At 51.8% G+C, this 27,148-nt stretch overlaps 2 protein-coding genes across 4 annotated transcripts in view; one reads left to right on the top strand and one right to left on the bottom strand.

Moving 5' to 3' along the window:
- Positions 1–3,813, top strand: part of USF3 (upstream transcription factor family member 3) — a 37,839-nt gene extending 34,026 nt beyond the window's left edge. Inside the window, exon 7 of one of the 2 annotated variants that reach the window (XR_012765709.1) lies at positions 3,309–3,813. The gene's annotated coding sequence lies outside the window, so the exon portion shown is untranslated. Of the gene's footprint in view, positions 1–592; positions 2,443–3,308 lie in introns of those variants that run through there. The other variant, XR_012765710.1, reaches the window with a different exon arrangement.
- A 152-nt stretch (positions 3,814–3,965) lies between these two features.
- Positions 3,966–27,148, bottom strand: part of SIDT1 (SID1 transmembrane family member 1) — a 59,520-nt gene continuing 36,337 nt past the window's right edge. Inside the window, exons 11-26 of one of the 2 annotated variants that reach the window (XM_075437605.1) lie at positions 25,046–25,117; positions 23,267–23,415; positions 22,639–22,712; positions 22,079–22,145; positions 21,333–21,406; positions 20,641–20,764; positions 19,528–19,645; positions 18,442–18,578; positions 16,611–16,719; positions 16,187–16,201; positions 15,352–15,428; positions 13,759–13,805; positions 12,833–12,938; positions 12,409–12,519; positions 11,537–11,650; positions 3,966–10,605 (exon numbers count right to left, since the gene is read on the bottom strand). In XM_075437605.1, the coding sequence (XP_075293720.1) occupies positions 10,543–10,605; positions 11,537–11,650; positions 12,409–12,519; positions 12,833–12,938; positions 13,759–13,805; positions 15,352–15,428; positions 16,187–16,201; positions 16,611–16,719; positions 18,442–18,578; positions 19,528–19,645; positions 20,641–20,764; positions 21,333–21,406; positions 22,079–22,145; positions 22,639–22,712; positions 23,267–23,415; positions 25,046–25,117 (1,457 nt within the window). In that variant the 3' untranslated portion in view covers positions 3,966–10,542. The remainder of the gene's footprint in view (positions 10,606–11,536; positions 11,651–12,408; positions 12,520–12,832; positions 12,939–13,758; positions 13,806–15,351; positions 15,429–16,186; positions 16,202–16,610; positions 16,720–18,441; positions 18,579–19,527; positions 19,646–20,640; positions 20,765–21,332; positions 21,407–22,078; positions 22,146–22,638; positions 22,713–23,266; positions 23,416–25,045; positions 25,118–27,148) is intronic. The other variant, XM_075437614.1, reaches the window with a different exon arrangement.

Genomic DNA, 27,148 nt, shown 5'->3' with positions numbered 1-27,148 from the left:
GGGCAGCCAGGCTGGTGGAAGGGCTGGAAGGCATGGCCTGTGAGGAGCAGCTGAGGACCTTGGGCTTGTCTAGTGTGGAGCAAAGGAGGCTGAGGGGCAACCTCATTGCTCTCTGCAGCTTGCTGGGGTTGGGGGGAAGTGGGGAGGGAGGTGCTGAGCTCTTCTCCCTGGGATCCAGTGATGGGATGCGTGGGAATGGCTCAAAGCTGCACTGGGGGAGGTTCAAACTGGACTTCAGGAAGCGTTTCTTTAGCGAGAGGGTGGTCAAACACTGGAACAGGCTTCCTGGAGAGGTGGTCGATGCCCCAAGCCTGCCAGTGTTGAAGAGACATTTGGACAATGCCCTTAACGACGTGCTTTAACGTCAGGTCAGCCCTGAAGTGGTCAGGCAGTTGGACTAGATGATTGTTGTAGGTCCCTTCCAACTGAAATAGTCTGTTCTATTCTATGTATTTATTCCTTCATATTGATTTCACTGTTAATTTCACTGGTGTTACATCGAGGTTAAAATGCAGTCTTGAGTACTCACAATAGAACATGTCAGCTGTGATTTGGGGGTTGTTTATTTAACGTTGTACATCATTTTCTGAAGAGGCAGCAGCTGTGTCGGTAACTTCCATGTGCCCCTCCGGTTTACGAAGACGACCCCAACTTGCGACCTTACTGACAGGATACCTGCAGCGCAGGTGATCACAGCACAGGCGTTTTGGTGATGGAAAGGCGATGGCGACTGCAGTAACTGCACAGCTGCGCGGTGCCTGGCTCCGAGGTAATTGCCGTGTGGCCCTCAGTCTCCTCCGGAGGACTGTACCTTGCGTCATTGTGACAGGGCGCGGTGATTGCCACGGAGTCACTGCACCACTCTGTCGTCCTTCTCGGGTTTTTCTGAAACCCTCCGAGACCAGGATGGAGAAATCTCTTTTCATTACCCTCCTTGAACATGGCAGTTGCTGTTGCGGTTCAGCCACATACCAGCGGGAGTCTTTTTCACGTGCCATCAGGGATGCGAAATGATCCCGTGGCGTTGGTGTGGGATCGGGAAGGCTGCTCTGAAAGGAAAGGTAGGGAGCTTCGTATAAATGCATTTGTCCAAATGCTGTTATTTACTCCCAAATTTGGTTATTTACACTGCTGACTTCCTTTTAGATCAACAAAAATCACGAAAAATTGGCTCTGGTGTGCAGTCTTTTGGTCGAATTGACTGTCCAAGATGGTCTCTGAATGCTGAACCTGGCCAGGTCCCCTGGTTTGAGAGCAGCTTGTGGGTTTGCCACAGATTTCAGCTTCTCCCATGTCCGTGCTCATCTGCCTTTAGGAAGAACAGGGGATGGACCGGGTATTTCACATCAGAAGAGAGGAAATTAGATGTTAAGTAATTTTTGTTAGCTTTTAATTATGAAATTGTTTTAGTTGTCCTCTTCCCCTGCCAGTCCGCACTGACCACGCTTCTTGCGCTCAGTTTTGTTGGTCGGTTTGTGCCAGTGACAGGTCGGCGCTTCAGCTCCCGCCTGCGGGCCCTTTCCCAGGGCCTTGGGCTCTGCTCTCAGGACGGGGAGCGACTGCAACAGCTTTGCCCTCGAGTGGAAACTGTTCTTTCTTTTCTTTCCCTGTTGTTTTTCCTTTCCCCTGCCACTGAAGCTGTTGTGTTCAGGGATCGGGTTGATCAGACTTTAAGGAAGGCTCACCTCACCTTACCTTGATATTTGCTGCTGACGGTGGGGGGAAGTTTGAAAAAGGAATTTCTGTAATTTTTGTAGATCAAATAATTCTGTTTTACTTGTTATAATATTTGACAAGCAAATAACATTTGCTTCAGCAAACATCTATGACGCCAACAATTTGTGACCTTTTTCTCCTAATTACCTGGCAATTAACGGTTCTTTTGCCTTTCAAGATTTATTTGGGAAAGATTTTGTGGTATTAATTGCAGTTTGTTAGCCCAAGAACGGCATTTTCTCGTCCGTAATACCTTTTTGAAGGGTAGTTACACTAAGTGGGGGGGTTGTTCTGGTTTTGAAGGAAGGAGAAATACCCAGTGCTGCCTAATTTAGCAAAAGCAGCAGCGGAAGGGAAGGGTCCAGCGCTGCGTCTGGGGTGGGACCGCCACAGCGGGCAGGCGTTGCGTGGCTGGGGCTGTCAGCTTGGCCTAAGGGGCCTCAGCAAGCAGCAGCCGCCGGGGACTGCAGGTCTGTCGGGGAACTCCTTGGTTAAGGCCTTAAGACGCCTAGGAGAGTAAGGGCAGAGTCAAAGTAAGTTGAAAGCAGGCAATAAAATAGTAATGTATTAACATTTATACACTTTTCGTGGAGAGAAAGGACCTCATTTAAGAGCAGCTAAGGAAACCTAGAACTAAAGCGACTCGAGCTGGTGGCTGAGCCTTACTGGAATGTGTTTTCTAGCTCCTGCTCCCCGCTCCAGTCACTGCGCTGCTGCCCAGGTGGAGGAGCACCTCTCGGGGGGGGGGGGGGGGGGGAGTACGCTGTGCTAGTGCGGAGCCTCCCGAATTTTGCACAGATTTCCTACTGCACTTTAGAGCCGCGCTGCCGCTGCCGTGGCTGGTGCCTGTGGTGCTCCTGCAGGAAACAAATGGTGTGGCAGGGCAGCTGCCGAGGGCATTGCTTCGTTATTTCTGATCTTCTGCCGTCCCTTCGCCTGGTGCAGAGGTACTGGGGCAGTGCTGGCTCCAGGACTGGCTCACAAACTCACGCTGTAGTCTGCTTCTGGGTGACGAAGTGTAGGCAGCTGTGCCAAGGGCTGTCATCTTTTGCTGTTCCCCAAATAAGTTTCACTCTCATCACTTTAATAACGATCTTTGACAGGAAAGACAGAGCAGCATTCAAGCTATTTATACCAAATCGGTCACATTTGTGGTTTTGGTACCGCACTACGAGGAGCTCCATTCTTTATCCCCACGTAACGTCTCTGGTGCTGCTGGTCCCTTCTCCCGCTGCCGCTGAGCAGCACGGGCAGCAGCCACGCGGACAGCAGCACCAGCGCAGACATGGGTGTGCGCACGAGGGTGTTTTCAGCCTCCTGCTGCCTCCGCAGTCCTCAGCAAATCTAAAACCTCAGAGCACCAACACTTTATTCCCACTAGTTCTGCGGAGAGCAAGTTACTCTGTGAACCAGTGAAAGATTGAGCAGAGGTTTTTGGTCATGACGGTACAAAACCATCTTCTCTCTGCGAACAAGCCCTGCTTAGCGACACAGAAGCCATTTATTATGTGCTGATACCAGTTTTTATGAGATCCATTTTTTAAAAAAAAAAGAAAGCATTTCTTTCTGCCTCACCAAAAGTATTTTTACAGGTAGGTTCCAAGTTTGCAATATGCGCTGCTGTGTTGGCAATCACAAATGTGAAACAGCCAAGCTCACAGTGGGTTTGACCCCTGTTCCTGCCGCTCACTGTGAGAAGGGAAGCAAATACGGATTTTGCCACAGGAGATTAATCAACGATGCTGTTGCCCTCCACGATGTAAATTATTTATATTCAGCCCAGTTTTCTGCTGTGCTTCTGTTTTATACAGCTGTAAATTACTTGGATACAACCCCAGTGGAAAATCCTTACTATTTTGTAATGGAAAAAAAGGAACTCTGCAGTAGAAATCTATAACGAATGAACAGGAACATCACCTTCCAGTTGTAAATAAGATCTTGTTCTGTTTATTTTGACATCTTTTTACAAATGTGTTACATTCAGGTGTAAATATCCCAAACCATGATCTTGTTCAGAGTTCTGAGATTTCTATTGTTAAATGTAATACTTTGTTTAATAGTTGTAATAATTATTTGTATAGATATGAACATGATAGTATTTTATTAAAAAAAAGGAAAAATGCTCTTTGAGTACTGTATTCGTATTGGTACAGCTTCTTTCCCCATGGAAAGCCAAGCATTTCACTCTTCAAGACAGGTAAAAAATAAAAGCTTTGCTTTGAGACTGGGAATTTACAATTCTAGTTCTGCACTGATCTGTATTCCCTGGGTATGCTGGAGTTATGCACCACTTTATTTGGATATATAACACTACATAATCCAGAATAAATATCTACTGATAATGAAGTATCTGAATAGTGCCTGGCAGATGCTGTCCCTGCCCCGCTGACAGTGAGCACTGTGTTAAGACACAGCTTGAGCCTGACAAAGCGCTTCTCGCCACGCACTGCCACGTTGGTTGTAAAGTGCTCGAAGAGAGTTCCTCTGTCCCAGTTTGACTCCAAAGGATGTGGTTTGGATGAGGCCGGTACAGAGACGCCGCGAGGTAAGTAAAGGCGTTTTGGGAGGCTGCGTAACGTGGGAGGAGCTGACAGCATCGCTATGCAACAATTTCTTTCAGGGCCTCCAGGATGCCTTGCTTCTAAACCCCGGAATTCTCATGGACACACAAGACACATTTATGGAAGATGTTTGGTTTTTTTAATTAAAATTTAGTATTAAGACAGATGAGCTTCTATTTGTTACTATAGTGACAGCCAGTATTTACAGTTTAGTGAAGAGGCTGTGGTCAGAGCTGGCTGAAGATGTGTCTCTGGGCAGCGACCATAACCTCTCTCGGGCCCCTTTCCCTACCCTGAGCAGGAGCTCAGGCCCAGAGCGGGTCGGCCAAGGCAGCGGCACCCAGCGCTGCCCAGGAGCCACAGCCCCACGGTGCCTTGCCAGCCCCCAGCACAGCGGTGCCTGCGCTTTCCCAGCCTCGTAGAGGGGAGGGAAACGGAACACCGAGGCAGCCAAAGGTCCATCACCTTCGGGGATGGGCTGGCACCAGCACTGCCCCTGGGTGAGGTCCTGGGCTGCCAGCCCCGGGGCCTCCTCCAGGCTGGAAGCTGCTGGGGGCCCACTGCGCTCCTACAAACGCTTGGTGTGGCCACATGAGGGAAACCACATCCACAAGCACAAGGGAAACTGGCTCCAACTGCTTCTTCCGCCATCTTACGCTAGAGCTGGAGCATACCCAGGGGCAGGCCCAGCCTCACCTGCACCCTGTTACTGTCACGTCTTCCTCCTGGGGGGGGGAGCAATGACAGCACAACCGCTTTTGCCGAGTGTGGATATAGGCACAAAAATCTACATTTAGCCATGGCCAAGTTAACCTTTTTCCTGACACTGTGCCTTCACCTTTCAAAGCGCAGCACGCTCCCCCTGTGCCTTGGCTGCTCTTCTGCCAGCCCAGAGGGTGGGGCGGCAGGTGTGGTGCTGTCACCTCGCACAGGCGTGATGGCTTCCCAAAACTGTCAGCGGATATTATTATTATTATTACACAAAAGCTTGAGTTGCAGTGTGCAGAACAATAACCTTACCTACGTTTCCTGAGAAAACAGGGGCTGGATGGTTGTAACCTCCTCCTCTCCGTGGCTGCGGTCAGCCGGGCTGTGGGAGAGGAGAGGCACCTTCAGAGGCCCGGGAGCTGTGGGCCAAGAAGAGGATGGCAGAGTCACCAGCGAGGTCACGGTACTGCCGGAGGTCGAGCAGCAGCCGAGCACAAAATTTATACAAAGCCGAGCATGAGTAGCTCTTTTGCTTCTAAATCAGCAAACATCTGTCACGACTTGGCAAACGAGCCCAAGTATTTAAAGACGGACTGGGGCAGGCTCAGGGCAGGTGTTCCTGGGCACGTCCAGCTGCCACAGCGTGTGGAGAGGCACGCGGGCAGCCGCCCCTTCCAGCCAGGCACGCGCCGGCTTCCTTCGAGCTCCTCAGCCGTGAGGGCTCCCCAGACTCACCCGGGGGGGATCACCAGAAAACTGAACTCCTTGCTTCCCTCTCCAGACTTGTTAGAGAAGCTTGTGCTGAGCATGAGGGACGAGCACGTGACGGGGGAAGTGGGGACCCCGCTACGGCCCCCTGGGCAGCAGAAGGGCCCCCACCTGCCAACACAGCTCACAGCGGCCACACCGCTTGTCTCCCTGCACACCTCCGACCAACACCACTTCCCTCAGGGAGCACAGAAAGGTGAAACAGCAGCGTGACACCCACAAGCCAGGGACCACAGGGACCCCCCTGCCCTGGGAGCAGCTCCCCCCTCGCCGAGGGCAGCTGCCCAGTGAAGGGCAGTGGGACTGCTGCGGTGCGGGGGGCTGCATGGCCGAGCCGGGCTGGGACGGCCAGGAGATGCAGAGCCACCCAGGCGCCCAGCCTGCGACCCCAGCAGCCAGGGCCGCCCAGGCACCCCTGCAGCGGCCGGGTCATACCAGGCCCGGCCCTGTGGCCGCGAGGTGGAAGAACTGGAGTATGAGCAGAAGCCAGCAGGCAGGACAAAGCTAAGAGGAAACTTTTAAAAATTGATGCATCAAGCTGGAGGCACAGAAGCAGCAGGGAGACCATTCCAACCCCTTCCTCCTGTCTCTTAGGCTTGAGGTGCCTTTCCTTGTATTTAATTCTCTCAGATTTTTCTGCTTGTTCTGGGCTGTTCTCCACCCTTCTCCAACCACTCTCTCCCTCACTGCTGCTGCCACCTTGCCGTTCGCATACTGTGCTCATCTCTGCATAGCTGAGCAAGCCCGCGTGTTGCTCTTCTACCTCCCACACCGAGCCTTCCACCTGCTGTTCAACATTAGGTTTTTCTCACACTCCTATTTAGAGGAGACAACCAGCTTCCTGGTTAGAAACAAACACAAGCTTGGAACAAGGACTGAGACTACAGACTGTGGAAGGCACAGGGAGAAGGAATACTATTTACCAAAACGTGTCTAAAACTAGGCAGACTGAGGCACAGACGCCCTTCTTCAGTCTGGCAAAGCAGCGATACCCCTACCACCCCGCTGCCTTGTCCCATGTCCTTGACTTCTGCACACCCCGAGCAGAACGCACTTGTACAAGACGAAAAGCTGCTCATCCTTCTCCACACCTAAACACGGGGTAAGGGCAGTCCTGCAAGGCAAGAGCCCATCCTGCACCTGACTACGCAGAGGGTGTGAAGGCAGCGCAGCGAGCAAAGCAGACCAGGTTAGACTCACAGACAGCCGGATCCAACACTGGATCCTCCACTCCCCCCCCCAAATAGCTGCTTGTACACCAATGCTGATAATCTGCCAAGATCAACAGGTTTTTGAAACAGTATCTCCCCATGTCTCTGGCTCGAGTGGACTGAGGGAGGCAGCATTTGCTAATTCTAGTAAAAAGCTGCACCAGAGTCTCTGGGCACACTTGCCCACTTCATAGAAAAATACTCCATGGGCTCTGGAGTACTTTGCATGGTGTGACTGCAGCATGGACACCAGAGAACCCAGGCAGTTACAAGATTAAAGGCTGGTGAAGTTCCTACAGGAGGGAGACGCTCTGACTGTTGAGCCTCAGGCAACAGCAGGGCAGTATCTCCACTTCAAGCACCTTTAATCCCCCCAGCATAGCTTCCCACCTTAGACGAGATCTACGCGTCTCCCTCCAAGTCCCAGGGGAGCAAGGCAGGCCTTGCTTCAATTAGAGGGTTCTTCTGGTTTAGCCCTTCATGGGACTTGGTGCTTAACCAGATGGTGCTAGCACGCTGTGCTCAAATCCCACATGTTCCCAGCACCCGGGGATTTATCCTGCCCATGGCAGCACTGCTGTCCTGTGAGCATCTCCCCACACAAAGCCTTGTAACCCACCCTGAAGGCACATGGGGGGCTCTGCCTGAAATTTTCCAGGCACTTGCTCTAAGCAGGAGACTGTTGGTGTGAGGCCTGTGCTGAAGACTCCACCAAGAAATTTTCTCCCCTCCTTCTCCCCCCATCCCGGCCCAAAAGCACTGCCCCACTTGCTCCCTAGCTCACCTCAGGACCAAATGATGTGACCATCACACGAGCACATGACCTCCCACCAGATCCACCGCTGCAGCTCTTCATGCAGCTTCCAGGTACCACCATGCAGCAGGGCTCCGCGCAGCCGTGCCGCAGACCTCTGCTCCAGCTGCTGGAGCCAGGACTAGAGAGGCAGAGAGAAGCACGGGAACGGACGGCGCTGGCAGCCATGCTATCACTGTGCATAACCACCTGCCCTCCAAGTAAAACTCTGGAAAGAGCACATCCTGCACACCCCAGATATTATTACAGCGAGTTCTGGTTTCACTGGTCAGAGAACTGGAAGTGCAGTGCTTGGGCTCCTCCAGCAGCCCCTGTGTTTGCAGGGAGGGGGAGAGGGCAGCACAGAGCACACGGTGCAAAAAAGCTGTCAGGTCAAACATCTGTACACCTCTGGGTACAGAAGCCCGGGGTCTCCACCTGCACAGCACGGTTAGAGCCACGCTGGGCAGGACAGAGCACCCCAGCCTCACCGGGAGTCCCTGGCAGGGGCAGCTCCACCTGACTGCACCAGGCAGTAAGGATTTGGGGTTGTGGGGGGGTTTTTGGGGGTGGGTTTTTTGTTTTGTTTTTTGCACCTCATGCTTCCTGGCAGCCTTTCCTTACGGGAGGAAAGAGGCAGCTGCAGGCGAGCCCACGTGGCTAACATTGGATTCTGCCATTTTAGACACACCAAGAACACAGAGCAAGGCTGCGGGGAGGCTGAATGCAAAGCGTGGACTATCCGCAGCTTGATACTCTCTTCCTACTCCTCTGCTGGTGCTACTCAGACAAACGCAAGTGCCATCTCCTGCCCCGGCCCATGTGAAGGAAGAGAAGCTCACGCTTCACAACAAGCCTGAGAAACCAGCCCCTATTTCAAACATGAAACATTCACAACTCCATCTGCACTGCAAAGCTGCAAGCCAAGCCTGTGTTACAAAGCAGCACAGAGGGACCCCCAGCTCCCCTGCAGCTCCTGGCAGGCCCTGCCTGAAGCACAGCTGCATCCCCGGAGCAGTGCAGCTCTGCTCGGGAAGGTGAGGGTTGGCAGCCTCTTGTGTCGTTCCTCCTCCAGCCCTCTCTTCACTCTGCCAAAGGGGCTACAGTGACAGACAAGAGTGTCTGTTCTTTACTCTGTTTAGCTTCACGAAGACAATTTTGTGCACAGAACAAGCAGGTCATCTGTACCTATGCTCAGGAAACAGTTTGTGAGGGTCCCAAGGATGGCAGCAGCTGTGTGACACCACTGGGCAACCCTCTGCCCCAAGTGCTCTCTGCTGCTGCTGAAAGCTGGAGCAAGAAGAATTCAGATCAACCTGCAGAGCAGGGAGCCAAAACCAATCCATTTTATTGACCATCTTGACAAACTCCAGCTTAGAAAAAAAAACCAAAAAAACAGCTAGTGAAAAACCTTTTAGGAGATGCAGACTTCTTGGAGTAGAAAATTACCATGGTCTTCTGCTTCGTTAAGCACAACTGGAGCGGAGCCTTTGCATCACTGGGTACATGCACATACAAAGGAAAAAGGCTCAGACAGTGGCAAGAATAAGGACAGCAGGCCTCAAAGAATACTTTTTAATTCAAAATTAGCACAACAGGTCACATTTTAGATGCAAGGCCTGCAATAACTCACACCTTATTCTTGTTTTTTTAAATAATTGAGAATTCAGGAAGAATGCAGAAGCCATTTTATAGCTCATTTCAAATGCAGAAAAGTTGGACAGGAAAGAAGTTTGGTCCAGATCTTTAGCTAAAAAAAAAACCCTCAAAACCTCCTGCAGCCCCCCAGCCCATAAGGGAACCTGCTTTGCCACGTTTGCCCAAAGCAAGCTTGTGCGAGGAGAAAGTCTGGGGCTGCTGGGCAGCCTCCCCACTCCACCCTGCCCCTTTAGCAAGGCCACGCAGCAAGAGCCAAGGAGCTGCCAAGGAGCCACCCAGCACGCAAGGCTGCAGCTTCCCCACACAGTCTTTCTCAGGGTCGCTTGAGGACAGCACTTCTGGTGCTGTGAAGGAGACCATCATGCTGACAAGCACCAGCGACGGAGCCACCAGAGAGAAAGGAGGCAGTTCAACACGTGTGAGAGGCTGCCAGAGCAAGGCAGGAGGTTCTGTCTCCAGCAGAGCACTCGTGGGCAGCTCTAGTCCACCATCTCCCTCCAACACCGCAGTCCCTTGGACCTGTTTCTTGTTACCATGGCTCCCCAGCAGCTACGGAAGAAGCCTCTCCAACAAAAACCAGAAAACAGTGCCAAAAACACTGCCACCTCAGCTTGGAGTCCTCTGCTCACTTGGCGGCTGTGGGTCAGGAACCAAACGCTGTCCCCACGCTGCGGAAGGGACTCTGTGGGCAGCAGCCTGCAGGGCACAGGCGCTGGCTGCCAGTGCAGGAGGAGCTGCGCCGCGCTTCCCAAGCCTGCTCACCGGAGAGGAAGAGGAGCACATGAGCAGGGAGGAAGAAGTGCAAAGGTCTCCACGCACCTCCAGCTTCCTCCCTCTTCACTGGCTCCAGCACCCGCTGCACCCACAAGCCAGAGGGCTGCGCACCGGCCTCAGCCACCAGGTCACGCTGGCCCCAGAGGTGCAGCGGGAAAGGAGCAGACATCATCTTCCCTCCTGGTCCCACCTCAGTTACTGCAGCACCCTTTTGTGCTTGCTGTGGCATCCAGCTCCTCTGCTCCCACGGGGCTGTCAGCCACGGAAGCAGGCCCATTCCCCACAGGTGCCGGTGGCCCAGTGCCTTTGGCTGAGCAATCTGGGACAGTCCGCGCCCCCGTCCCCTGGGGACTCAGAACACCGGGATCTTGTCCCTGCGCACCGCATCCAGGTCATCATCCAGGGTCAGCAGGACCTGAGGAGGAAAGTGCGAGGCAGCTTCAGGTCTCGCTGGAGAGAATGACCAGCTCCTGATGGCATCCCATCACAGGGGGTGCTCCACCTGGGCCACATCTCCAGCGTGTAGAGTCATGACAGCAACCCAGTGCCAGCTGAACTCTGTTTCAGAAACGCTTCCAGCAAGCCATTCTGGCAACACAGCCCACAGGTAGCTCTGCCTACAGTGCTGCAAGGACCTGAGCAGGTAATCCTGCCCCAACCACGATGGAGATGCTGCTTGTAAACTGGTCCCTCATCATTTGCCTCCGAAGAGCCACCCAAGAGGCGGCAGCATGGGATTTGCTTGGCCACAGCTCAGACATTGCACATGGCCAGGCAGCTCCTTCACAAACAGTTTGCACCCGGCACAGCCAGGGTTAAGGTCTCCCTCTCCACTTCCCCAAAACACTGTGCTGTGACCCCATCACAGGGGACACCTCCACCTTTGCCACCACACAGACCATCAGGCCTAAAAAGAGGTACCAAGTAGAGGAGCACAGGAGTCAACTATGGAAGTGACAGAAAGCCCAGGAGCGAGCTAAGCTCCACAACAGCAACCCTACTGCCTGGGGGTGTAGGGTCCCTTCCTGGGAGGTCCTCACAAACCCATGAGAGGGCTGGTCACACCAGCAGCCCCTCAGCTTCCCCACAACAGCTGTATGATCCACAGCCCCAGAGGGAATTTGAGGCCAGGAGGCCCAGGGAGCAACAAGCCAAAGGAGAAAGCCTGATCCTGCTGACAAGGAGCATCCCACTGTGAAGGATGTTTGGAGGCAGAGCCATGCAGAGGAGTTAGGGCACTTCTGGGGGGCCTGGGGCAGTCACAGCTCCATGTGGATAGGGAGTGACAAAGAGGAAGAGGAGAGGGTGAGGCTGTACAGCAGAGTGGGAGGCTCAGCAGGACTCACCAGAAAGGAGAAGAACAAGGCAGCCGCAGAGAGGAAGTGCCAGACGTCATGGTCATCAAAGAAGCCCAGCAAGATGCACGGCCGGTTCTTTTCCCGGGACTCTGCTGGAGTCTCCTAGGGGAGCAGGCAGGGGGTCAGAACCTGATCTCCACTCACTCAAGGCCCTGGTTGGCCATGCTGGACCCTCTGGAGATTTCCCTGTCTTAACTCTCCATGCGGGAACCCGGAAAAAGCGCTGTGCTTGGCTGGACACCTGGTGAGAGCAGAGCAGGAATGCAACTGCCATCCTTAGACCTTGAGGTGGATCTGGGGCCACAACCCACGGCTATGGGGACCCCTCCAGTCTTCACATCTGAGGTCCTGCATCGCATGAGCTGCACAGCCTCCACCAGACCACCCTGCAGCAAGCCCCTCACTTCCATGGAGATGGACATGGTATCTTGTTAGAAGGCATCCATCCAGTCAGGATTTAAGAGCCTCCCAGGCCATGGAGAGCCCCCACAACCCCAGGCAGGTTATTCCCCAATGGCCGTCTGCTCCAGCAAGAAGTCTTCCATCCAGCACTGGTCAGGATTTGCCCGGTTTTGCTTTCAGATCCCCAGCTCCTCTGTCCCCTAGAGATGACCAGTCACCTCTGGATCACCTGGGTCACAAATAGTCTCTCCACAGTTGCAAGCATACAGTCATTTTTGGCTCAGCACAGCTTCCCGTGCTCCCTTCCTAGTCTTGCTGAAGGAGTTAAACCCTTTCAGCTCTCCATGAGCAGCCCAAGAGACTCTTCCCCAGAGTATTTTTTGCGTAAAACAAACATCAGGAAGGAAATACGATGTGAGAGGAAGATGGACAGAAGGACAATGAAAGGGAAACTTTACCTCCCAGCTGCTGAGGGTCTGGAAGAAGAAGTAGAGGGCGGCTGCCCACACCACTGCCGTGGCTATGATGCAGAACAGGGGGATGGGCAGGAGCTTCTCCGAGCTGCGGAGCTGCAGACAGACACAGCCTCACAACGTGCCCCGAGTTCTTCCCAGGGGCCAGAGCCATGTGTAGGCCTGACATACCAGCCTGGACCATCTGCGTCTGCGAAGGGCTGCCCACCCCAGGGAAACACAGCCCAGCCACCCCCAAGATGGCTACACAGCATCCCTCCCCAACACCGTGTCCCACTCTGAGCCCCACAAAGGCCCTTCCACATCCCCCTGCAACACCACAGGAACCCAAACTGAAGCCAAAAAAGAGAGCCATCCCTTTCCCTTTGGAGACAGACACCCCAGGGACAGCTACAGCTGCCTCCTTTACCTTCATGATGATGTAGAAAGCCAGATACAGCAACAGGTTACAGATAAAGATCCCCAGTATGTAGGAGGCGAAGTCTCTGGGCCGATATACCAGCCCAAAGATAGCACTGAGAGCGAGGGAAGAAGGGACATTAGACAGCCTCCTTCACTGGGGACAGGGTACATTCCCAAACCGGCAGCCACCCACTGCTACCCCCAGACTACAGGGACACAGCAACACTGCCACAGCCTCCCAGTTCCCTGGAGGAAACGCACCGTTCACCTCTGCTCCCTGCTGAGAAGCCAAGCAGAGCAAACTCGGCCATGGTCAGCAACTGAGGGTGACCAGAGATCCCAGAGGGTAGGCAAAGACCCTGGGTTCCTTCCCACCCATGGCCAAACGCACCTCACTCGGTAGGAATTGGCCCCAGATGTGTACATTCAGCAGAAGACATATCCCTGAGAAGCAGCGTTAGTGAAAAACAAGAGCCTGGGGCAATTATTCTAGGTCTCTTCCAAGAGTTGATCCCTCCATCCTCACCGTCACTGCTGAGCCAGGCTCTGTGACTAACGAACATCTGCCAAGTCTCTTGCACCTCGGCTGTGCCAGAGGCCTCCCAGCTGCATGGGAAGCACGCGTACAGCACAACGCGGCGCCCGGCCTGCCCTACACAAGCTCTCCGAGACACGAGCCATAAGACAGCACCAGCTGAAACACTCAGGGACGCCTCACGTAGCTCTGTAGTGCTGCACTGCGTCTACGGATCTGCCACCATTCAGCACCCAGTGGATCCAGCTCCTTGCCAAAAGACGCCAGAAAGGCCCCAGCACAGAACTACTGCAGACACTGCTGCATTTCCCCACCACTTCAGACCATCTGTGCATCAACACTGAACCCTGCTGCCCACGTGCACAAGGACACAAGACACCCAACAGCCCACTACTTACAAGGACCAGTTGACCAGGTTTCCAACAATGAGCAGCACCATCCTGTCCTGAAGAGAAGACACTGATGGTCATATGGAAGCAGAAGAAAACGCAAAGAGAGGCCTCTGCCTCAGAAATTCAGGATATCATTATGTGAGGATTTGGAGTCTGGTTCCTGCAAACACCACATACACCCGGCTCTGAAGTTTGCTCTGCAGGAGCTTTTGCCAGATGGAAACTGCTCTGGCCCTCACAAATCTGAAGAAAGTGTTGCAAGAAGGAGACTAAACATCTAAAAAAGGACAAGCCCAGCACTAAAGGATCAGCCTCAGGAAGTTCTCCAAATATTTGACTGTTTCCACTGTTTTTCTAGTTAGACTCCTTCCCTCTCACCACTGTACAGAAAAATTATTGCACAGAGCAAGGACGTGCTTGAGGGAGGCAGTAGGGGAAGCTTTGGATAGCGTCCCTTCACATGTCCACAGGGCCCTCTTTCACCCATCTCACCATTAGCTGGGGAAGGACTGTAACTACAGCAGGCAGAAGGGTTACATCTGTGCATTTATACTTACAGCTGCTTTCATGATGTAGCAATTTCAGGTTGGCCAGGCTTACTTTATGCCTGAGTGCGCCCTTTTGCTTGCAAAACTCAGTCTGACACTCAGAGATGAGAGAATAAATTTTAAAAAATAATAATAAAAAGGATGCTCAAGGATTAAAAACTTAATTTGGCTTCAAGTCCTGATAGCCACTCTGTGTCGAGAGGAAAGTAATCAGTGGGACACAAGGTAACAGCTACCGTTTCTTACTTTTTTGCTGCCTGCCCTGAGGTGCTGTAGAAATAGCAAAAGCTGTTGCTTAAGCCACAGAGCCAAAACAGTCGCTGCCTTCCCCAGAGAGGCCGCGCAGACCCTCATACCCATTCCTTGGGGGGATGCCCCCACAGAGCAAGAGCAAAGGCAAATCCTAGCGTGCCTGTATCACCTTTGCCCTGATGTTTTATTCATCAAGCTTGGGATCAGGGGAGGCCTGGAGGCAGGGGAGGGGGGGGTAAACCAGTCCAGCAGAGATCACAGAATCACAGAATCACAGAATAGTAGGGGTTGGAAGGGACCTCTGTGGGTCATCTAGTCCAACCCCCCCGCCGAAGCAGGGTCACCTACAGCAGGCTGCACAGGACCTTGTCCAGGCGGGTCTTGAATATCTCCAGAGAAGGAGACTCCACAACCTCCCTGGGCAGCCTGTTCCAGTGCTCCGTCACCCTCAGAGGGAAGAAGTTCTTCCTCATGTTCAGACGGAACTTCCTGTGCCTCAGTTTGTGCCCATTGCCCCTTGTCCTGTCACTGGGCACCACTGAAAAGAGCTTGGCCCCATCCTCCTGACACCCACCCTTCAGATATTTGTAGGCATCTACACTTACCCAAATTTTTACAAATTTTTACAAAATTTTTCAGATATTTGTAAGATCTACACTTACCCAAACATTCTGGGGGAGGGGGAAGGAGGGAAGCAGGGAGGATCATTTTTTCCCCGACAGCCACACCTCTTTCCCCTGCACCCTGCCTAGAAAGTGAGCAACTGCCGAGAGAAGTGCTGAGATGAGAAATCGCCTACCATGTACATCGGTCGACTGCACTGCTGGATACAGTCCGTGTACAGCACCATCGCTGCCCGTCGAAATATCCCCAAGTCTGTCAAAGGAAAGCAGAAAAAGCCACAACAGCCAGCAGCGTGAGCACTAAAATGCCTGTGGGGAAAGATGCAGACACCCACTGGCTGACAACAGCGGACCCAGCCTGTGGATAGTCCGGGTGCCAGCGGATTCACTTCTTGCCCTTTGGGAGCAGCCTGTGTGGAGCAGAAGGGCAGGCACCACAGGGTATGGATGGCGTCCGGCCAGAGCGACAGGTTAAAAAACCAGATTCATCCCCTTGCCACTGGCACCGCCCAGAAGTCACACAGGCCCCACATGTATGCATAAACAGGCTGGCTTTGCAACCGCATCTCTGGAGGAGAGATGCGTGTGCAGGTAGGGAGGGGAAGAGCATCTTCCATGGAACAAGCTGCCACAAGAGGGAAACAGCAGAAACTCAACCCTCAGAGCGGCAGAGCACACTCGAGACACTTCTGCTCTCAAAAATCATTGCAGAAGCTTCACTGGAAAGCCATCAATGGCAGTGGGGACGGACAGACACGCATGCGCACACGCGCCCCACTTCAGCAACAGCAGTGGAGTTTGAAGAGGCTCCCGCGCCTCTCCTGTGCTGTATCACCCCCGTCCTGCCAAGGAAGGGGACTAGCTGTGCTGCTGGCAAACTGACTTCACTTCTGGAGAGCCAGCCGCAGGTGGCACGTGAGCCTGCCTCCCGCACACATCCATGCATCCCCGGCTGCCACGCCGCTGCTCAAATCAGTTCAACAGAGGAAAAAGAGAGCTGCTGGCGGTTACCTGAGTCAGGGCCATCTGAGGCAGACAGGAGCAGAAGAGGAAGGAGAAATATGTTTGTAAGCAGAGCACAAGAGCCAGGTTCCCCACCAGACCCTCTCCCCCCCTCACCGCACGACAGGGTTTTACATAGCTCACCGCTCTGAGCACAGTGCTAGGGAGAGATGTAGCTGCAGGGCAGGCTTGCTCAGAGTCCGTCTCTCTCAGAGCAGACGGGTCCTGCTGACTCCCACGGGTCTGGGAAGCAGCAGCACGAGGACTTTGGGGGCCAGGAAGAGCATCAGAGGGGTGAGAGGACAGGATAACCCAGAACACAAGGACAGGCCACAGGACTGTACCCCAGACACTCCGCATGGCTGACACACACAGCTAAGGGCAGGAGGCAACTGCACACCCTCGAGCAAGGCGGTTCGGTCACAGCACTTACCGATCTTGAAGCGGCCCATGTAGTAGATCTGGGTGCTGAGAGCCAGCGAGGCCAAAACATGGATCAGCGAGAAAATGACCCAAAACCACACATCATTTTTCCCAAACACCTGAAAGCAATGACACATTAAAAGCAAACTGAGCCCTCTTATCAGCAGGCTAATCCTCTCCCACCCTATGTCTCCGTAGGGCATTAGACAACCTCACTGAATGTGAAAGAGAAACCCCTAAACCTTCCAACCTGAAAACAGATCTATAAACCCAAATCAAAGTCCAGAGAAGCAAGAGGACCTCAGCAGCCTGGAGAGGGGACCATTCTTTCTGAACGCCCCTTCAGACAAGGACAGCAGCTTGGAAGGATGGCATTTGGTGCAGGGAGCAGAAACGCTGGGACTCCCAGGACCCACAAGCTCTCTCTGTTGAGCTGGGCAGCAGCTCTCTGGCCAGGAGCTGGATTTTTAGCAAGGCAGTCAGGGAACCAACCGTCACTTTAAGAAACACACTGTAGTAGACCAAAAAGGACAAAACTGCTCTGCAGGCAATTGCTCCTATTATACACTTTCACTTTTAAGTGACCTACAAATGCAGGTTTATATTAAAACCTTAATTTTTCCAGTTTTACATGAAGCAGCCCAGAAACTCTGGTCTGCCATCAGGCTGTGACCACGCACTCCCCTCCCCTGGGGCACAGCACTGAACTGAACTTTTCCTTTTGTGTAGGGAGGAAAAAAAAAAAGAAAAAAAACAACAAAAAAAAGCCCAACAAAAAGCAAGCAGAAAAGCTACTTCTACATGAATGGAGCAAGGGAGACATGCAGTTCATAAGCTCCACTGAACAGCTTCAAAGCATCCCACAAGAAAAGATACAGCATCCCATAATAAAACCCAGCGTCTTGAATTTGGATGTGCGGATCTACCGCAGTTATCAAGAGATTATTGCAAAGTCCCAAGTTCACCAACTGCTGCTCCTGCATGCCTTATCCCAAAGAGTTTCCCACCCAGAGACCTTCACACCATCCACTGCTATTCTGCATTTGTGAGGTAGTGAGGGCCTGACAGCCCACTGGAATCTCTAGTTCAGAGCAAGATTTTAATGGATTTTGCCTGGTTAGTGCAGAATGAAAATGAGTCCTTCAAAAGAAGCGAAGCAGAGACCTCCAAGGTAAAGCACAGGTTAAGAATTCAGGCAAGCCCAGCTCGGCATTTGCAATGCTATGAGCAAACGGGGAAAGCCCTGCACCAGTCTGACCTGTCAGCGACTACTGGTGCACAAGAGCGACTCTGGTGACTCCTTCCGTTCCAGTGCCCTTCAATGGGCAGGCACTCCAGCAACGTGCCTGGGAACCCCCCAGCCACGATTCGAGCCCTGCACCTCTCCAAAGACAGGAAGGCCAACTGCAGGTGTTGTGCCCAGCAACACAGACTTTTCCAAAGAGAAGAAAGAGGCACAAGCAATTACGTAGAGGACACCTGTCTTGGAAGCTTAGCCAGCCTCACCCCCCTCCTCCAAAGTGAGTCACCCCACAGAAGACCAGCTTCATGCTTGGACATGGACACATAGATGCACGAATTTCTCCTCTTAAGGAGGGCATGTGGTGGGCAAAGCCCAAAAAGGAGCCACCTACAGGAACTGCTCTGCTGTTCCCCTCCCTGCAAGCCCAGGGGAAGGGAGGAGGAAAGCCCAAGAGTACTGGTAATTCAAACACTAGCAGCTGCTTAACACACTCTTATCCTACCCTGGTGCTCTCCCCAGTCATATGCCCACTTAAGCTCTATGTTCCTGGCCACACCATCTCCTTCCTGGAGAAGCAGTAGCTAAGAGGGAGCCATACCACTCCAAGGACAGCCAGACAGATCACCACAGCAAATGAGGCATAGGCAGAGTAGGCGCTCGCGTTGATGTCTGGGTGGCGGGTCTGGTAGAGCTTGAGCATGCACAGTCCTGCGATCATGTACATGAAGGAGGTGTCTAGGGAGGGAGCACAACAGAAACAGTGAGAACAGATACTTCTAGCAGCCTGAGAAAGCTGCTCTGACTGCATATAGAGCAGGGTCAAACCCAAGGCCGGCCAGCACAAATCCCTGATATTGCACTACATTGTACAGCACTTTGTGCTTTGCTGTCTTGCAGCACATCTGCCAAGCTCTGGGGCAACAAAAACTAAAGGGGCTCAGAAAATTGGTACAGCACAGAAACAGGCAGGGAATCACAGAATAGCTGAGGTTAGAAGGGACCTCTGGAGGTCATCTGGTCCAACAACACCACCTCAAGCAGCATCAGCTATGAGAGGGTTGTATAGGATGGTGCCCAGTCAGGCTTTGAGTATCTCCACAGAAGGAGACTTCACAACCTCTCTGGGCAATCTGTTCAGTCTTTGATCACCCTCAAACAAAACATTTTCTTGTGTTCATATGGAATTTCCTCCGTTTTAATTTGTGCCTGTTGCTTCTTGTTCTGTCACTGGGCACCACTGAAAAGAGCCTGGCTCACTCATCTTCATTCCCCCTCATTGGTTATTTCCACACACAGACAAGATCCCACCCAAGTCTTCTCTTCCCCTGTAAGGCGAAGGAGCCCACAGAGGAAAGAGTTTCCACTGAGACGGCAGACAGACTTCCTAGGCTTCAGCACTCTGCCACTCAGGCTGTGCACTTACTATCTTCAAACACTGAGCTGCAAAAGCAAAGGAAGATCTTGCCAGTCGTGCACTACCAGAGTTCCAAGGTCTGGAGAGGAGGCTGAAATGCTTTGGTCCCCAGCATCCAAAGCTTCACTGGCTCCTGACTGAGCCCTGGAATAGACAGGCTCCAGGGAAGTTTGCAGTGGTAGAGGGATGGCAAATACCAGCAACTCAGCAGGAGACAGAACATGACAAATCCTACCTCTGGCTCAAGATGAGAAAGGCAATTCAGCTTACCAAACTGGAAATTGGAATAATTAGGGCAGACGTGGTAACAGGCACTGAGCACACCTTCCATCATCAGAGCAATACCCATAGCGTAAAACAGACCAAAATGCTTTGGGATCCCGTAGTCCTGGAAGAGAGCAGAGCTGTACAGTAAGTACCCTCGCTGTCCTGATGACAAGCGAGCTTCCATTCTGCATAGCTTCATCCCTCCTCAACCCTGCGCATGTCCTTCGGTCACCACTGTGGATCCAGCTGAGATCTCATCTGAAAGTCCATAAGCAGCAGACCCTTAAAACTTTTAAGTCCTTTACTTGCTACCAAGCCAGTGGAAACAGCTCTCTGGAAACCACCAGTGTTGCTGCCCGCAAGGCTGCAGGTTTCCTCCATCCTCTCCCAGGAGATACTGAAGAGACTGCAGAGGCTACGGCTACAAGCAGCTCTGCTTCAGAGCTAGAGGCAACCAAATTCCTTTGGGCTATCATAGCCAGCTCTATTCCCTCTTGCTAACACGAGTGCCAAGGAGGAACTCTTGATTGTATAAGACAAATCAAACTTCACTACAAACAAAAGCATCTCAGGACACTCCTACTTTCCGCACACCTCCCAAAAGAGGTCTCAGCAACACACACTCACAGAGCAGAACACTCTTTACCAGGCTGCGCTTTCCACAAGTCCCACTACAAACCCATGCCTAGCTCTTTGTCCACAGGAGCCTCCTCCTAACTTTTCTAGAAAGCAGATGCTTCTCCTTATTGCCTGTTTTCTCATAACATGGGTCAAGGCAGAGATCCAGACATGCTCCCACCCAGCTCATCCACCCCAGTTCCTCCACAGTCAGCAATGGAGGAAAAGCCACAGCCAAAGAAGTCATTGCTCTACTCATCTCCCTGTCTTTTCAAGTCCAGGCTGGGTCACCACAGCAATATGGACACACAAGCAGGAAAGTACCAGCACGTGCAAGAACATGTGTCTCCCACCTACATCCTTTTTCAGTGGAGGAAAAAGGAAGATTTGATCCTCTGGCAAGGAAGGAAAATGGAAACCCATTGTGTATCGCTCTGGTTTTCAAATTCTCCTTCTCCTTCCCTCCCTCCACTCGGTCCATGCAATCAGGTTTCCTACCAGGGTATAGACATCTTTCATTTCCATGGCCCGACGGTGGAGAATGTCTCTGCGCAAGACAATAAGGAGGAAGAGAAAGCCCAGCAGCACGTGGCCCACGTTGCTGAGGATGTTGTTGAAGGCACTGCAGGAGGGAGAAAGGTTTAAGATAAGGGCAGCACAGCAGCAGGAGGCTGAATCACAGGCCACAAAAAGCTGAATCCATTCCTCCCCCTCCCTCCACCTCCACCTTGGCAGCTGCCAAACATCTGCCAGTTTTATACCCTGGACGACAATTTCAGATTAGTAGTCCACCTGCCCCAGGGGACTTAAGACTTTCTCTGCAAGATTCCCAACTCTGGGCGTTCTTTGCACTCCCATTTTAGTTCAGAAAAATGCTGCACTGAAAGGACTGATCTGAACGTCTTTGCAGAGCTTCTGCTCCTGGATACAAGTGAAAGTGTCCAAAAGAGCACGGGAGCCCTTCATCGCTGTGCAGTTGCTGTGCTGGGGGAACCCAGGTACTGTAAATTCCTGGATGAATGTGTCTCACTGCAACAGAAAGCTACTGCTGAGCAAAACAAAGTTCAGAGTCCTAAACTCTCGGTGGTCTTACCAACACAGTCACTGGCAAGGATAAAATCCTGACCTGGGCACAGCATCAACACTCAGGAGGCAGGGGACAATAACGCAGTGACCCAGTGCTAACTCACCTCAGCACCCCAAGAGGATGAGCGCACAGAAAGTTGTAGTAGCAGATGTCCTGATTGCCCGTCACATTCACTACCTGGACAGAGAGGAGGTGGGAGACTCGGTATTAACAAATCCTCCCTGTTCTGTGGGGCTTGCTTGGTGCAAACACTGTATGTACACAAGGTGTACGAGGACACAGTCCAGCTCTAGCAGGGGCACAGGGGAGTACTGACATCTGCAAGCAAAGCTTTTGCAGGGGACAAGATGTTGCCACAGGCTACAAACTTGACTACTATCTTCAGAGGCAACACATTGTGCACTCTCCACCTCATCACTAATAGATATGCTTGCAGATATCTGAGTAACAGCAGGATAGCAAGGGCAGCGAGAAGGGAGGAAGAAAAATCACTTGCATTACAGCAAACCCTACTTGCTTTCAGCTGTCTTTTAGAGATAACAGCAGATTCCTCCTGCCTCTAAAATTTAACGGGCCCCAAATGAGACATCAGATGAGCAGGAAGACAGCTGCACTCCCGCTTCCCAAGCGAAAACAGCAGACCTGCAGGCTCAGCGAGCCAAGGCAGCAGCAAAACTCAACACGTGGTGCAGAGCGAGCAGCTAAGGTAAGCTGCCTCTCAGACAGAGCAGGATTCCTGGGTGATCCCAGTTTCACTGCAACCGTCATCTTTACACCATGCAACCACAGGGCAAGTTTAAAGGCAAGAGGACTCCAGCACAGGGGACAGCCACAGAGAGCCCAACGCACCGTCTGGTAAGTGATGACGAGCTGGATGACCGGCAGGGCATAAAACACTGCAATGGTGATGATGTTCCTGCGGAGAGGAGACCGTAGCAGCAGTTACACACACACCAAAACAACTGGTTCACACCCAGGACAGAGCCCCACAGTGCTTGTGGAGGAATGTGTACACCCTGGTGCCTAAGGGCACAGACCCTGCTCTCCCAGCCCAAACGTGCTAATGCAAACAGGAGGCAAATGCTACGGACACAACTAACGCCAGGATGTAGACCACAAGCTCATGTGTTTAAGTGCAAATTTCCAGCACACCGGTTGTTACCACACTTTAAAGCAATTGTGCAAACCAGAATTCATTGCCAGGACCATGCGTGCACTGGGCCACAAATATCCGTATTTGAGATATGTGGGATGTGCAGTTACTGGTTGGAACAGGGTCAGAATGTGTAACGGGACGGCTCAAAGAACACCCTCAGGTCTGAAGCGTGGTTCAGAAGGGCATGTAGTCAGACTCCACAACCAGAGACTGGGTACAGAGCCCAGGCTTTACCAGTTTGTGTTGTTCTTACCAGAAATAGATTTTGTATTTTTTGCTGACAATCCTTCGGTCCTTCCTGGACAAGTCTGATAGATAGAGGAACACCTAAAAAAATTAGTGGGTGGGTAAAGAGGGAAGAAAACAGAAAAGAACTAATGAAGACTACAGGAGCCAGTGGCAGATCTTAACTTATCTGTACAATATGCAGCTTGGTGCTATTTGGAACTTTTTTTTTTTTTAACCCAGCGAGCTCGTTGTGCCCCTTGATTCTAAGGGGAATGAGTTCTGCAAAACCCTCTGATCTCCAGGAATGGGTCTGACCTTGCAGAGCAGTGCGGCATGACAAAAGGAGGCAGTCCACGAGCTGCTAGCTTAAAGGCCCTTTGTACATCCACTGCAGTCACACTACTCGTACCAGGTAACTACCTGCTATTGCACACTATTTTCTCCCTGTGCTCTCCCACCTCCTTGGACTTTCTGGGACACTCTGGGCTTCTTCCTCCTTTCTCAAAAGTCTCCAGTACATTCCAATTTTCTATATTACATCACTCATTTCAGCAGCACACTTAGCACAGCAGGAAAACCATGACTAGTGCTGGTCTTGGCCCTGACGTGTCCATGGCACAGCATCACAGCCACAGCTCCAACGCCAGCCATACCTTAGTGCGGATGACATTCTTATCACTTTCAATTTCTGGCATGGTGTCAAAGTCGCTCTCTTCCTCCACAGAGCTGTCTGTGTCAGAACCAGCTGGCACCCCACGCTCCGGGGAAGACAACTGCCGTCCACCGCTGGAGCTTGATTCGTCTGGAGAAGCGTGGGGAGAAGGGAACAGGCAGGGTAAAGGCTAAGTTCCTCTAGGCACAGCAAGAAAACTGCCCCAGACATCAGCAGCAAATCTGCTGGGACAAGTTTATGCGGCCATTTCAGGGAACAAGTTTTTCCATGATCACAAACCTTCCTAAAAGTCTCAGACATCAGCTAAGAGCACTTTCAAGGACCATCACCCCCCTCTACAGCATTTTCGTTTTTCCCTGCTTTTATTCTATTATTTTTCATCTCTAACATTTTCTACTCGCTACTAGCCTGGGCTCTGGAATTGGGAAGCCTGAGACAAGCCAGAAAGTTCTAGTGAAAGCAGCAGACTGTTCATGGGTCAGAAACAGGCTGACCTATTTAATTTCCAGATTTCATATAAGCTTTATATATAAGCTTTCCTAAAAATATTGTAGAACAAAAGACAAAGAGGAAGAAAGTAATTTTTTCAAAGCAGGCAGAGCATCAGCTTTGCTCCCATTGCATGCACAGTATCAGTCACCTGCAGGTCAGCAGGACCTGCCTGCACTTCTCACCGGCTGGCCAAGCTCCCAGCCAGTCCATTGCCCATATTGGCATGAGCAGAACACAAGTTTCTTCCTCATTTCCCAAGCGCTTTTGAAGCACTCCCTTGAGAATTGGGGGACGGGGTTGGTGCTAAAGCCCTCAACTATTCCAGGACTTAATTCCTCCTGATTTTTTTTCCAAACCTCAAGAAATACCAGTTCTGTGTTTCTTTATCAGGTGTTCAGGGATACCGCACCTTCACAGTCCAACAACTGGGTGACATCTGGAGCATCACAGCTGTCTTTACTGTGAGCAAATGTGTCCGGAGAATGGACGAAAAATTACAGAGCTGCTCTCCTCGCTTATTTTAGCAGGTCCCTCACAGTGCCTTGGACCTGCACCACATCACCCTGCACCTGGGTACCCAAGCCACCAAATTCAAGGATTATGCCCTGAAAGTCCACAGCACCGAGTTGTTCGATACCAGTCCCTCCACAGGAGGGAAAACTCTTGTAAGCAGACTCAGAAATACTCTGGCAAAGAAAGGCATTTTCTCTCATCTCACATTCACAACACCCTTGGGAATTTTTTTTTTCTCCTCTGCTGCCGGTCTAACATTATTCCTCCCCTCATGAAAATCTGGACTGCAAAAAGCTCTGACTGTCTTGCCTTGTGGTACACAATCCTTCAGCCTTCCAGTGAGAGGCATGCTTTGGTCTGAAGGCAGGCTTGGTGAGCTAATAACAGACTCCTAGAAGCTTGGTTGGAAGGGACCTTTGTCAGTCCCTTGTCAACCTCCTGCCTGAAGCAGCACTGTCATCAACACTTATCAAATGACTGTAGCTTCCTCTAGTTGAGTCTTGACCATTTCCAATGACAGAGACACTCTAGGCACCTCTTCCAGAGATTTGACATCTTTTTCGTGTAGGTATTTTTCACTAAAGTGCAACCCGAACATCTCAAACTGCAATTTTTTTTTTTTTTCAAGTAGTTGCAAGCTGCTACTAAAGCAGCTTGCAGATTTACTCCCTTCTTGCTTTAAGGCACCTTAAAGTGCTTTCCCCTGCCCCAGGCAGAACCCTCCCTGTGCACCCACTTCGGGAAGATATTGTACCGATAGCACCATAGCTGCTTCCCTCAGGGGTGCTGGCTGTGATGGGGTGCGAAGACGTCATGATCCCAGATCCTGCAACGGAAACAGACCCAAAAGGACAGTTAGATCATGTCAGTGCTTTGAAGCACATCTCCGAGGTGAATACAAACAGCTTGAAGAGCTGGAGGAGCTTGGAAAAAGCAGCATTTCTCCAAACAGATGTCAGTCTCCCTCTGGAGCATACTGTGCAAAGGGGAAACCCTTGCTTTGTCACGTGAAGCAAACCCATTCCCTTCAGCCTTCCCACAGAGGCTGCCAGTTTGACTCACAAAAGCATGAGCCTCCCTCCAGCACACTGTAGGGATCACATTATGGGGCTGCAAGACTTGGCAAATTCTAGAGCAAGTCTCATAATATTCAGAGCACCCTTCTGAATTTCTAATTCTCCTCCTTCCCATCCTCACAGACTGTTCTATTCAAATATTGCTACCTCCAGTCATCCCTGGAAGAGTCACAGCCAGCCTTTGGCAAGACAGCTGCTACACAGCTTTAACCAAGCAAGGAGAAAGCAAAAAATGCTCCTTGCAAAAAGTGGTCACAATCTTGTGCTGATGACAAGAGGGACAAGCCTTGGAGGGCTGGGAAGTCCCTGCCTCCCACCCATACCTCTGAAGCAAGGAAGGTTGCACCTCCCAGTCAGATTGCACTGGGTCTTTTCCCTCTTTTGCCTTTATGGTGGGGCTCAGCTGCTGAACGGGCAGCAGACAGACATGGCAGGAAGCACAGCCAGCTGAATCCACTCACTGAGGGGTCAAACACCCATCTCCCCAAAAGGGAGGGAAGCAAAAGCAGCAGGACCAGGACCATGTTTTCCAGTGGTGGCAAACAGCGAGACAGGTCCAGCTGCTTGTAAAGCTTCACCCTTGCAACAACATCATGTGGCCAGTCAGCAGCAAAGGGACAGAGGACGTGGGACAGTATTTAAAGCCAAGAAACCTTACTGCAGCCTAGCAATGGCCTGGCTTCCCAAGCTGCATCTCTGGCTTCCCAGTATCTGATCTGTCCAAAACTGACAGGCACAGGCAGACTCCTCTTTGCAGCCAGCAATTCTGGGCACTTCTGTAACACCTTGCATAGGCTTTTATACCATTTCCACTAGCCACACATGTAAAGAGCCCCCAGACTTCTCCCTGGCTGAGCCTAATTCCTCGGTAGGGGAGCATCCATACAGCAATGACATCTGAAGCAAATTACTGCTTTCCTTTGCCATGTTCACTGTGGTTGTTGGGCTATGGGCTAAGACTTGGTCTCCATTTCAGCTTCTCTATCCTCCTTCCCCATCCCTCTAACAGGGCAATAAAGAGCTCGGAGCAGCATCAGAAGTGGACAATATGGCATGGACTGAACACCAGAGGGAAGGCTCTGGCACATCGCAGCCCCAACATGACAGCCCTTCAGATCTGAGCTGGGATTAGCAGGATGTTGTGGTAGGTTGATGCAGGAACAAGATCCACCTTCTACTTGCCACCTGCCAAGCAACCCTCCTTCTCTCGTGGCAGTTTTTCCTGTGGTTTTAAAATCACTTGGAAATCCAGATCACTTGGAAGAGCGTGAAAGAAGCTTTTCCCCACATTTATGACACCAAGGCACATGCACTCTTCCTGCTCCTGCCAGTCCTGTCCCAAAGGAACGCTCCCTCCTTATTTTAGACCAGGCTTTATGCTCTCAGGTGACCTGTCAACCTTCTCCCCCAAGTAACCAAGGGAAGATTTAAATCTGGACAAAGCAGAGACATCAGGGAGAAGAGGCGCTCTGCCCTGTCCCTCACAGCCACTTCCAGACCCAGCTCACCCACTAATTTCAGTCCCACTTCCCAGTATGAGTCAGTCAGCAAAGTAAATGTACCGCCCTAGGTGTGGCTCCTCCAGCTATTGCCTCCACCAGATAGTGATGATATGGAATAGGAAGTGTCCCATAGGATTAAAAAAAGTTAACAGCAGAAGCCGGGCATAAGATGGGTGAGAAGCAAAGGGGCACATGGAGTTGCAGGACGTTCAAAGACAACGGGCAGAGACAGATTGCTCAGCACCTCCATCCACACCTTCTTAGTGGGGAAGCAGAAAG

Source organism: Opisthocomus hoazin, chromosome 1 (assembly GCF_030867145.1).
Source record: "Opisthocomus hoazin isolate bOpiHoa1 chromosome 1, bOpiHoa1.hap1, whole genome shotgun sequence".
Taxonomy (NCBI): Eukaryota; Metazoa; Chordata; class Aves; order Opisthocomiformes; family Opisthocomidae; genus Opisthocomus; species Opisthocomus hoazin.
Note: the sequence above shows the minus strand (reverse complement) of the source record. Positions and strands in the feature narration are given on the sequence as shown.